At 43.1% G+C, this 12,209-nt stretch overlaps 1 protein-coding gene and 1 long non-coding RNA gene across 7 annotated transcripts in view; both read right to left on the reverse strand.

Moving 5' to 3' along the window:
* cngb1a (cyclic nucleotide gated channel subunit beta 1a) overlaps positions 1-12,209 on the reverse strand; it is a 42,378-nt gene that overhangs the window by 13,978 nt on the left and 16,191 nt on the right. For 2 of the 6 annotated variants that reach the window (XM_085164423.1, XM_085164406.1), the window contains 9 exons: positions 12,004-12,141; positions 11,774-11,815; positions 10,104-10,223; positions 8,588-8,602; positions 7,645-7,858; positions 5,281-5,317; positions 3,782-3,923; positions 330-431; positions 95-243 (listed from right to left, as the gene is read on the reverse strand). In XM_085164423.1, the coding sequence (XP_085020549.1) occupies positions 95-243; positions 330-431; positions 3,782-3,923; positions 5,281-5,317; positions 7,645-7,858; positions 8,588-8,602; positions 10,104-10,223; positions 11,774-11,815; positions 12,004-12,141 (959 nt within the window). The remainder of the gene's footprint in view (positions 1-94; positions 244-329; positions 432-3,781; positions 3,924-5,280; positions 5,318-7,644; positions 7,859-8,587; positions 8,603-10,103; positions 10,224-11,773; positions 11,816-12,003; positions 12,142-12,209) is intronic. The other 4 variants (XM_085164416.1, XM_085164424.1, XM_085164425.1 and 1 more) reach the window with 4 other exon arrangements.
* Positions 5,414-7,638, reverse strand: LOC146526244 (uncharacterized). Its single transcript, XR_014874865.1, has 2 exons — positions 7,385-7,638; positions 5,414-6,125 (listed from the first exon to the last, which is right to left on the reverse strand). It is a non-coding gene; the product is annotated as an uncharacterized LOC146526244 (long non-coding RNA).

The raw sequence follows: 12,209 nt of genomic DNA on the forward strand, positions 1-12,209 counted from the left end.
CAAAACACTGCAGCGGCGTTTTGATGCAGGATTTGGTTCTTATCTTATCAAAGCTTCTGACTCGACCTGACTCGTGAAACTGGTTTCTACGTACTGGCTGCGGGACTTTCTTCCTCCGATTCGTCCGGGTCGATCAGCCGTTCTTTCTGCCGCTCCGTCCGACCTTTGAACAGCCTGACGAGATCGTTGAGGCGGTCCTGGACCACCACGCTGCCGACGCTGGTCGCCGACAGCGGACGTGTCCTGCAGGAGGAAGAACGGGAAGGTAAACATGGTGGACAGAAAGATGAAGCAGGGAGCTCACTGTGAGTCTGCGGGGTTTCTCTCACTCGTCGTCTGCAGTCAGGTGGTCTCCCTGAGTGCTCCAGACTTTCAAACCGACCCTCAGCAGCTCGGGATCGTCCTCGTCTGCAGACACATCACCTGCAACACTACAGACATCAACACGGACACATGGAGAGGAAACAATAAGATGTTCCAGCCTGCATTTAGTCCAGATTCAGAATGGCAGAGACTGATGCTCTTACTGAGGTTAAAGGAAGTCCCTCCATCCAGATACAGCACGATAAAAAATGCCTCTAGAACGTTAGTCAGCTCAACAAATCAACAACAGCAACAATCACAATACTGAAGAGAGCTCAGTCAAATCAAGAAAGCTCAAACCCAGAAACTGTGAATCATTTTCAACATTTCCAGGAGACGGTTGGTGTTTCAAGGCCCACAGAGAGTCCGAAGCTTTTGTGAGTTCAAACACAGACTTCAGACTTGCTTTTAGATTCATCAGACAGGGACCCGATCGGGATTTCTCCAGAGAGCCAATCGGGATTAAAATTTGCAATAGTAGTGGGCGTGGCCTCTGTGACTGAGAGGGGGATGGTGAACCCTGAACTGGACCTCTGCACCGTGTTTGTGCTGTTGGAGCCTTTCGCAAAATAATTTTACTCCTTAGACGTCCCCTACACACAATATGTTTAATTTGTTTTATGTCATAGATCAGCGGTCTCCAACCTTTTTGGCGCCACGGACCGGTTTATGCCCGACAATATTTTCATGGACCGGCCTTTAAGGTGTCGCGGATAAATACAACCAAATAAAATTAATACTGGTACCGAAAAAAAGAAAATTTATTCATAACACACGTGAAAAGACCCAGGAAAACAGAGTTAACGATAAAAACGATAACAAAATAACGCTGAAAACCGATAAAAACCCTGAAAACTATACATTTCACACCTGAGCCTCAACTCTCGCGGCCCGGTACCAAACGACTCACGGACCGGTACTGGTCCGAGGTCCGGGGGTTGGGGACCGCTGTCATAGAGGGTTAAAACTGCAACAATTTCTGCCAGTGGGATTAAATGGGTTAATGACATCATGTGACCAATAATATGGCTGCTTTGAGGTCACAGTACTATTGTACTATAGTGAGAGAAATTCACCAAAAGCGCAGCTGTCCATATGATGCTCACATACCGTCTGTGGAGACAGACAATCTTAAAGGTGTGTTTATCGTGGTACAACAGAACATCGCATTGGCCCCTGAATCAACTGATGGTTGTTTAACTTGTGTAGTAGAAGCAGAAAAAAGCTCTTTAAACTGCTGTTAACTGGTCTCAGTGATCAATGACAATAAAGTCAAGACTCTCCACCGACTCATTCAGATAGTAGCCTTAGAATAACTGCCCAAATAACCACCCAAGACATTACTCACACGGCTGCTGAGCGGCGAGACTAGCTTCTAATTTTCGACCAGATTAACAAGTCATAGTTTCAAACACAGTTTCAGATTCACAAAGCTTTTATTCGAGCTCTGTACTCACCTACATTTACAGAGTCTCTAAAGCTAATCTTCAGTTGTGGCCACCAGAGATGTAATCCGATTACTTTTTCAAGTAACGAGTAAAGTAAGGGATTACTATTACAAAAACGGTAATTAGATTACTGTTACTTTCCCGTAGGAACGCTGCGTTACTGCGTTACTAAAACCGTGATTTTTCTGCGAGAATGTCTCATGACAGTGACGTAAGCGAGTGCGACGTTCGTGACAACAGCTGTGTGCAGATCAACAATGGATCATATATCGAGTGCAGAGAGAGTATGAGCGTGCAGCGTTTAAAGCGTGGAAGTACTGACCTTACTTTGAGTTTGATTCCATAAAAAGTGACAAAAACATTAGTGTCCGTTGTGCGTGGGAAGAAAACTTCTTTTTACAGCGAAAAAACCCTAAACTTCCGAGCAAGCACCGAGTAGCTACGACGTAATGGGAAACTCACAGAGAAACTCGCGGATTCTTCCACTGACCGCTGCACACCTGCACCAGGGTAACCCTCCGCCTACCCCACTCCTGCTTTACAGGTGAAAATAGAGCAACAGGACCGCTAGTCTTTGACTTTATTTATTTTCTGCTGTGTTTTACTTTCATCTATTTGAAAGACTGAGTGTAAACACACAAAATATTTTATTTTATGTGCTGGAATGTGCAGAAAATAGGTTTAAATGTTAAACTAATTTCTTCCAGTCAGAGAATGTTGCATATAATTAAATTTTTGCTTGATGCATAAAGTTAAAAGATTAAAACTAATAAAACAAGTTTTAAAAAGAGACTTTTCCATTTGATTACATTTTGTATGATGATTATGCAGAAAAAGTAGAATTGGGCTGAAAGATCTATCACTTTATCACCTATTCAGGTTGTAAATTGTGTTTTTAAAAAGTAACTAAGTAATTAATTACTTTTGAAAATAAGTAATCAGTAAAGTAACGGGATTACTTTTTGGGGGAAGTAATCAGTAATTAGTTACTGATTACTTTTTTCAAGTAACTTGACCAACACTGGTGGCCACACATCTGAAAGCATATTGATTTGCTCTCCTGATATTTAGACTGTGAATCACTGTGAAAAGAGATTCTAATTTAATTAATTTAAGATTTTGGCTTCGTGTAGCTCTGTTTTATTTTTATTCCACCGAGACATCATCTGAACATACGACTTACCTCAAAGACCATCGGAGGCCGATACTGCACAGGAAGATTTGGGATGAAGACCCTTCAAGCAGAGCAACCGTGCATTGCTCTGCTTGTCAATACTGACAAAGTTGTGTATATTGTAGTGTGTATTGACCAGCAGTGTTTGTCACTACTGGTCAGTTACAAATATCCTTTGCTCCCATTGGTGCCTGCTTTCATTAAAGTTGCAAGAATATTGACTTAGGACCCGCCCACTGCGTGTTTATTCCGTCTCTTGTTGCTACACGTCGAGGAATATCTGAAGATTTCTGGTTATCAGCAGATACAAAAATACCACCTACTGGCCAATCGGATCTCTGGAAAAGCACGTCTCCATTCCTGTAAAATTCCTTGGATGTTTGTGTGCTGAAGGTTAACTGTTAACTTATGGAGCTGAAGACCACCTTCAGGTGACCTCTGACCCTGACAGTGATAACATGGGTATGTCAAACTTCCTTTGGCGTGCAGGCCTCTGAACATGAAGATGTGAATCATTCAAAGAGTTTCAGAAAGGATGGAGCTAAAGAAAGATTTAAGGAAACCATTTACATTGATTTTAACTCAGCGTTGTGTTTTTAATCATATTTGGAGCTGTTAGATGTTTCGCTCAGCAACTTTTAGCAGGACAAGAACAACCATGAAAGGATGCAGAGTTGGACATGAAGACAGGATAACACAGACATTAAACATGGATGCTTTCATACATTTACATGTCTTAGCGCGGTAACAGCGCCCCCTCAAGGCCGCGAGCAGCAGCATACACGTCGTGTGTTACCTGAGCTCTGGGGCTGTGAGATGGTTCGGTTCTGGTTCTGGGGTGGTGATAATCTGGGGGATGTTCAGACCTTTCCCTTCCATCACATCCATCGCCTCCACCTTCAGCTCTGAAGCTTCAGCCAAACGTTTACTGCAGTTTTCTGAGGACCAGAAAATAAATGCAGTTGGACCTAAGGCGACGTCTCCCTGCGACACGAATAAACTCGTCCTCAACTGAACCGCATTTCAGGTCGACGTGTTAAACTGCTGTTTCCAAAGCACCAGCGCAACTTTAAACTTCTGCTTTCATTTATTTATAGATAATAAAATGCTGATTGTTGCCTCTGGACACATCCAGAGAACAAAACAAAAAGAACTGATGAGGTTTTATGGTAAGAAAAATGTGTATTTAAATAAATATATTAATTTTTATACGTTTACAGGCCAAGTGTGTTCTCCAGTTTACACATGTGTGATGTTTACAAGAGTTATTCAGCATTAAATATGTAAAACTGCCTGGAAATAACCCCAAATCCACAGAAGCCCCCCTGCATTTAATGTTAGCAGCTCGATAAATGGCCTCTCTTATTCTAACAGCTCACAGAAAATATGAGAATATGAGAATCACAGGACTGAAGTCCAGTTTGGACTTCATGCTCGCTTAAATATTTCGGCCTCGACAGGAAATCTGCATCACGCTGCTTCGTGAAAATCCATCGCCAGGGGCAACAACGTGGCAGAAAAAGAACTCTTCAGTAACAAATCCCATCACACAGACTATCACGAGGTAAACATGGATTCTGTTGCCCAGTTTCGTTGGTGATTCAGCTCTAAACGACTCATTAAAAACAGCAAAGGGACAAGCACACAGCCTACAGCAGCTCAGACATCCTCCTCCTCCTGATTACCTGTGGCGCACTTAGCTGGCAGCTGATGGTGAAGCACAGCGGAGCTGCAGAGCATGATGGGAGTGAGGATGAGGGGGAAATGGGACGTTCGGAGGCACTAGAAGTGTGTTTGTTTGGTTTGGCACTTCAAAGGTTTCGATCTACGCAGATTATCTAGTCTATAATCTATAAGGTGTCTCTAGGAGTCTGCTGGAGGGGGGTGGGGGTTACGGCTGCTAAGGATCCTGGGAGTTGGAGTTAAGGCCCCTGAAGCGGCTGTAGATGCTCATACAGCGCTGCTGCGCCTGCTTGGTGAACTGCAACAGCTCCTGGGTCAGCTGGGTGAGCTCTGGCGGTGGCGCCGGCACGGACAGCGTGGGAAGGGTGAGGTTCTGGTCACGCATCAGCTTTGTGCAGCTCTCCAGGCACTCGGCAGCATGAGGGAATCGAAGCAGAAAGCTCTTTATCGGAGAGCAAATGTCAGGAACTAGACAGAGAAACAGCAGTGAGAAGGGTTAGCGTTAGCGTCCTAAAACCGGACCAGTGAAGGTAACGAAGGGCAAAGAAATCCATGAAGAGAGAAGTCGGAACAAGAGAAACAAGAAGATAAAACCTGATTTTGCAGTCTCACCTCCACATCCACCTTCTTCTGCTTCTGCTGTGCTGGTCTGAGAATTAAGAAGAAAACAATTATTAAAAACAAGATATAACTGTCAATCCGCCCTGCAGTCACAGGAACATGACATGGTTGAAATTTCCTTAGAAAGCCAGCGAGTGATTCTCAAGTAGAGATGCTCTTTTCCAACTGTTTCCAAGGAACCACAGGAATTGGATTTATCGCCGACGTCCACACGAGCTAATGACCTTTAACACCAACAGACTGATCTCCACGACAGCTTAGCCAGCTCGGTCCTCTGATGAAGACCACTCAATACACTGAAAGCTCAGGACAAAGTCAAGCAGCTGGAACTCCTTTCTGACATTTTAGGTGAAATATCTGAGATAATCAGAAGAAATTAATCTTCGAAGTACGTATAATTCAGGTTGTAGAGTGCTGGTTTAGGAAGTGAGAACATACCAAAGAAATTAAGACCAATAAATAACAGTGCCAGATGTATTTGGCACCAGGTCAGCAGATCTTTCAAGTCCAGAACTTTTTCTAATAAGTTCTTCAAGTTCCTAGATTGTCTCTTTGACTTTCACCAGGTTCTTCCTCTTGCTCTCCGGGAAAGAAGCCACAAAATTTCAGAGCCACTTTGACTCGGTCTTTTCTACATTCCTCAGGTTCTCAGCTACACCTCCCTCTGTGCTCTTCCATCTTCAAGCTCATGGAGGGACACCGATTCATTCCCAACCAGTCGAGAGACAATCTCTCCAGCTTGTGTTGGTTCTACCTCACATGGGATCTCCTCCTGGTTCGACATGCAGCAGGCGTACAGGAGACATCCTGGGCAAATGATGAACCACTGCAGGCGGCTCCTTTTCAGTGTGTAGGAGCAGTGTTGGGGAGTAACGGAATACATGTACCGCCGTTACGTATTTAAAATACAAAATATGAGTAACTGTATTCCGTTACAGTTACCGTTTAAAAAGGTGGTATTTAGAATACAGTTACTTTGTTGAAATAAATGGATTACACGGCGGTACTTCCCTGTTTCATATTGTGGCGGGTCAGGACTGTTTGGGTTTTGTTTCACAGCTACGTTCTGTTGTTCCAGGCGGCAGCGTTACGGTTGCCATGGTTACAGGGTGACGCTCTCTCTCTGCGTGTTTCCTGGGTGAGAGAGGCCTTTTTGTTGTTGTTGTGCTAAGCTAACAGGCAGAATGCTACAGGTATAGCTCTAAAGAATGTAGCATCATGGGCAGTGTAGTCCGTGCTGCAGGGAGAATGGACTGCCATACACGTTATGTGTCTGTGAGCGAGGGAGGGAGAAAAAGGAAAAGTACGAGCTGTCATCGAGCAGAAACGGGAGCTGGAAGCATGTAAATATAATAATAACCACTGCAGCCAAGAAGAGAGCCTGACGAGCCCAGTTGTAAGTAAGCTATTAAGACTCGACTGTACACCGTGTTCGTGTTTTCCTCCAAAAACAATAAGTTCTGTTGGAGCAGCCTTTCAACGCCTCTCTCTGTCTCTGCTAGCAAAGTTGACCCAGACAACAAAGTAAAGCTAGTTTTCAGCTACGAGCCCGACACAGAACCCACCGTATTAGCCAGAGGTCCCTTTACTACGGTTCGGAGCCGCGGACCTTCAGTAACAGTAATAAATCACAGCAATAGTACATTCATGTAGTTGTAAACAGCATGATAATATATTAAGTAATCCAAAGTATTCAGAATACGTTACTCTCATTGAGTAACATAACGGAATACGTTACAGAATACATTTCGGGGCATGTAATCTGTAATCTGTAATGGAATACATTTTGGGGTGGCTCAGGTGGTAGAGCAGGTCATCTACTGATCGGAAGGTTGGTGGTTCGATTCCTGGCTTCCCCTAGTCTGCATGCCAAATATCCTTGGGCAAGATACTAACCCCAAATTGCTCTCCGATGCGTCCATCGGAGTATGAATGTGTGTGAATGTCAGTTAGAAAGCACTTAGGAAAAATGTGCTTGTGCGAATGGGTGTGAATGGGTGAATGCACAAGTTGTATAAAAAAAAGCGCTTTGAGTGCTCAGAAGAGTAGAAAAGCGCTTTATAAGAACCAGTCCATTTACCATTTTAAAAGTAACCTTCCCAACACTGTGTAGGAGTGATGGCTCTACTCTAAATGAGTTCCTCCCCTTCCTCTAAAGGAGTCCAGACTCCCTTCAGGAGAAGCTCTTTCCCACAGGATGTGTCCTCGATCTCATTCTTTGGGTCACTACCTCATGACCAAAGGTGAGGGTAGGAAACTAGATCAAACAGCCCTTCTGTCAATCTACCGCTCACCTGTCAACCGCTTGGATCACCAAACTACCATCTACTGAAGCAGAATCCAGGAGACCATCACCTGATCCGTGGTAGTGGGTGGAGTTTCTGGAGGCAGTGGCTCAGGTTGTTGGGAGACTGGTTCTGCATCTGTTGAAGGAGTGGCTTCCTCTGGTGCTTCAGAGTCAGTGGGTGGAGTTGGGGGCTTGTGGGTTTCGTCTGGAGCAGGCTCCACCTTTTCCACTTGAGTTGTTGCTTTGATTTCATCTTCAGCTGGGCAGACGTCTACCATGCACCTGGTGAAGAGGAGCAGCCATCATTAACGTCATAGAAGAGCGAACCAGACCTCCACAAAAGCTGCAGAGCTGATCCTTCCACTGACATCATCTGCACTGACAAGCAACAATTCACAGCAACGTTCATGTCAGAGTTTACAGTGTGGGGTGAATATCTCAGTGAGTTTCCTATGAGATAGTTTCTAAATTATGAGACAAAATGTTTGCAACTGGTCAAACATTCAGACATAAGTTTGTACCCTGAACCCCAGGGGGCAAATATCTGAGGTGAGATCTTTTCTCATTTTTGCCGTTCACTGGATAACGTTGTTATTATGGGTAAGTGTGTACAGAAGACACAAATCGCATTTAAACACGTCAAATTCTTTCTAGAAATGGTGAGCCAGTTTAGTTTGGCTTATTTTGTTAATTGTTGGCGGTTATATTAGAAATAACAGGATGCTGTCAACAATATTTGAGAACATCAATATAATCGATTACAATACCTGCCCTGTTCAAACAACATTGCTAAAGAAGACAACACTGGGCCGTGTCTGGACCTGTTAGTATTCAAGGTAATTGATTATACAAAGCAAAATGTGCCCTCTTGGCTGTATCTTGGACTGAATCTTCAACTCTAGTTAACCATAATGAAGCCACCAGAAGCAGGTGAAACACAGTAGCTGGCTGACAAAAACAGAACTGCTTTATTCTGTGTGGTTATACCGCCTATAAAAAAATCCAACCTACCTTTTGAGATCTGCCCTGATTCACAGAAGAAAAGTAGGCAAGAAAAATAAAGATAAATGTAAACACTGGAAAAACTGAAAGAAGCAACTTCTACAGAAGTAGCGCATAGTAAACGTCTGGGCATAAAAACTATTTGAACCAAAGTCCTGCCCTGATTTCTGGATAACCATAAACTCTGAAAGCCCCTCTATACATACAACAAAGGAAACAACAGAAAGTTAGTTGTTGGAGACCAAAGAGAGCTTCACCAGGAGACTCCACGTGAACCCATCATGCCAGTTCACTGAAGTCAGGGTAACGAAACAAGCTTTACTGGTCACATACATAATCATACAGAGTACAACATGCAGTGAAATGTGTTGCGTCCGAGCTGCAGACGTAGCCGCGCCATTCCAGGGCATTCCTTTGGACCTAGCCAGGACCCTTACTGGATACTTGGAAGGAATCAAACTTACCACTACACTATCCAGCTGCCACAAGCTTGCCCATTGTCTGCTTACCAAACCCCAGGATTGGACCTTTAGATCTTCGGTGTAACGCTCTCCCAACTGAGCTACTTCGGCTGGCTGTGTCTGACATTCACCGTTAACAACAGGAATCAGCTGATTCTTCTTAGGTTAAATCTGTGGTGTGAGGTTGTGTTGTTCAAAGTCTGGCCTGCTGTGCTTTTTGGGGCCAAGCTGTTATGACAGCTGGCTACGCTGGTGCAGATTAGGTTTGAACTTTTTATAAATATGCATTTATGTACAGGTGCCACTGATGTGACACATTTAAAATGTTTTAACAGAAGCACTGTATGGCCAAAACACATGTAGGAAATTAAACAATGTGTAGGCTGGACGTCATCAGTGACCCATCATAGGAAGGGCTGGATTTTGTTTTAACTACATTTTAACTAACATTCATCTTGGGTATACAGTTTGATTCAATTTAATTTTATTTCTGTAGCACCAAATCACAACACCAGTTACCTCAAGGCGCTGAAAGCTTTAGTTTAACAACCGAATCACACCTTGAAGATTTGAAATGACCATTTCTCGTTAGGAGGGCTTATTCATTGGCGCTAGAAAGGAGCCAAATAAAACCGGGTAGTGTTTTATTTGGCCAACCAACTCCTGCAAATACATTGGACTCTTTAGTACCCAGGCAACATTAGTGCTATGGAAAAGTAAACGAGCTGTGAACCAAGTTTGAGAAAAAAGCTATGGGAGAACTGATTGCGCGGCCCTCTGGTTTTATCCTTCAGGATGTTCTCCAAGTGACAAAACTGATTTCAGCTCCTAGTGGAGCGAGTCAAGTTCGAACAAACACCTTCTGTTAAAAAGAAGAGATACCAGCCAGGAACAGGGCAGGACTTCAGTTTGCTCTAAAAAGATGTAAAAGGTTTAAAGCTTCATAAATCTGATAATGCCAGCAGGCACGTCAGCCTCTTAGTGCACGCTTGTGTGTGCAAACTATTTGAGTATCTTTTAGTTTCTTACTCTACAAGCAGACCAAATTCTATGACCAAACTTACTGATCAGATTTAGTCTCTTCCTCAACAGTGGTCTTGATTTTATCTTCCTCTGTCACTTTATTTTCCTCAGGACTCTGATTCTCTGTGCTGTCTTCACTGTCCTCCTGCAGGTTTTGTAACCTGAACAGTGTGCAGCAAATGTTAAATAAGATGGAGAGTCCCAGTCAGACACCTGAGACAGCTGAGCTCATCTTTCAACCATTTTGAAGCTAAAGGCGGTAGCGGCAGAGCTAAGCAGAGAGCAGCGAAGGTGAAGATGAAGCCTGCTGTTAAACTAAAGAGGCTAGACCAGCAGAAACTGTCCACAAACTACACTACTGTTATCCATGGACACATGGATATGCACACAGCAAACCTTTGGAGGCCTTATGTTGAAAATGTTGACAAAATATTTCATAACTCTACAAGAACAGAAACAAGTCGCACAGAGCGACAGCAGCGATCTCAAATCAATTTTCTATCAATTTAAAGAAAAACAGGCTGAATCCAACAATAACGCTTCCTATTCCAACAGCCTGTTCTTTGAATGGGACCTGAATGTATAGTATTTTTACGATTTCGTGCTCTTCTAATTATTTTAGATGTTCTCATAATTATAACATATAGAAGTTGGAATTTTTCAAGGTTTTATTTTTTTGACATTTAATGACCAGTCGACTGGTTTGCGGAACCTGACTGATGTGGAAGGTCAGTGTTCAGGGATGGATCTTACAGATGGCGTGACATAAAAACAGCTGTTATTAATGACACTCGTGGTGTATAAACCGACATCAGGGGTCTGTATGACCTGTATGTCCTGTACAGTGACATTGATGCCAATACACCTTCGCTTTGTGTTGTTACATGACTTACTGTTGGCTAAGGTCAGTACAGTATAACGTTACATGTAGTACTAGTTAGTGTTAGCAGTTGTTTTTAACTTAGATGTAGCCAACTAGCCAATAAGCATTTACACTCCAGCGATTTTCTCAAGAAGTAACTTGAGGACACTACGGTTAGCTAGCTAGCTAACTTAGCTATGTAAGCTATCTACAGAAATATGTTAGCTGTGTTATTAGCTAAATATAACACGGTTAGCTAAATATGTTAGCTGATAAAGTAACTTAGAAAAACCTAATTTATCTGCACAAACAGCCCTGGGAGTGAGGCGTGTGAGTTAGCTTACAAATCTTTAAGACTAACAAGTAAGCTAGTGTTTGCTTATATTAGCCAAGATTGACAGCTTTCAATCAAAGAGCCCCCATCAATAAAATGCTCTGCTGACGATAATCCTCATTTCCCCACACTTCAATTTGGCTAGACAGCATTCATTAGATGAAAAAGATTTTTTTCTAGTTATTGCTATCTAATGTTGCTAGCTAATGTGGCATCCTTTGATTTGAGTGCAATCAAAGATGAGAAAAACCAGCCTGTTGTTAAAGGCAGCAAAGAGAGCTGGGAAATGTTGCTGATAGGAGTTCAGCAGTAGTATGTAAGTTATTTAACACACTGTTCAACCCAACACTTGAAATATAAAGTGCTATGTGGATTGTGTTTGAGATAAGAACATTGTCTCACCTGTCCCATCACTTTCAGGTGATATAAAAGCTGCAGCAGCCTAAGCTAGGAGCACAACAGCAGCATGTAAGACCCACAGCGTTGTTATTTGGGCTTCACAAAAGGAAACTTACTCTGGATCATCCTCGTTTTCTTCTTCCAGGATATTGGGCAGCCTGTTCAAAGCAAATAGGAGCAATTCGAGGTTTCTGGTCACGTTGGACTGTTTTCTGTTTACCATACTACTGCTCAGATGTTTGAGATACTACAAGGATCTTTTTTGATAAATCCCAAAAAGCTCATAGGTTAGAGCACTTTGCCATGGCGCTGCTTATGCGTGATGTTTTGAATTGATGTGACTTACTGTTCATTGGACTCTGGTAGCGTTTCTATTACAATTTTAGCTGAATGCTCCACCTCGAGCTGGCGGACTGCCTCCTCCGCTGCCTTTCTGGCCATCTCCTCGGCCACACGAGCTGCCTCCAGACGCTCCTGCTGCAGCCTGTAACAAGATCAATCAATAGTCATGGATAGAAGAATTTATGTGACTTAAATAACAAAGACATCTTG

This window comes from Neolamprologus multifasciatus, chromosome 1 (assembly GCF_963576455.1).
Source record: "Neolamprologus multifasciatus chromosome 1, fNeoMul1.2, whole genome shotgun sequence".
Lineage (NCBI taxonomy): Eukaryota > Metazoa > Chordata > Actinopteri > Cichliformes > Cichlidae > Neolamprologus > Neolamprologus multifasciatus.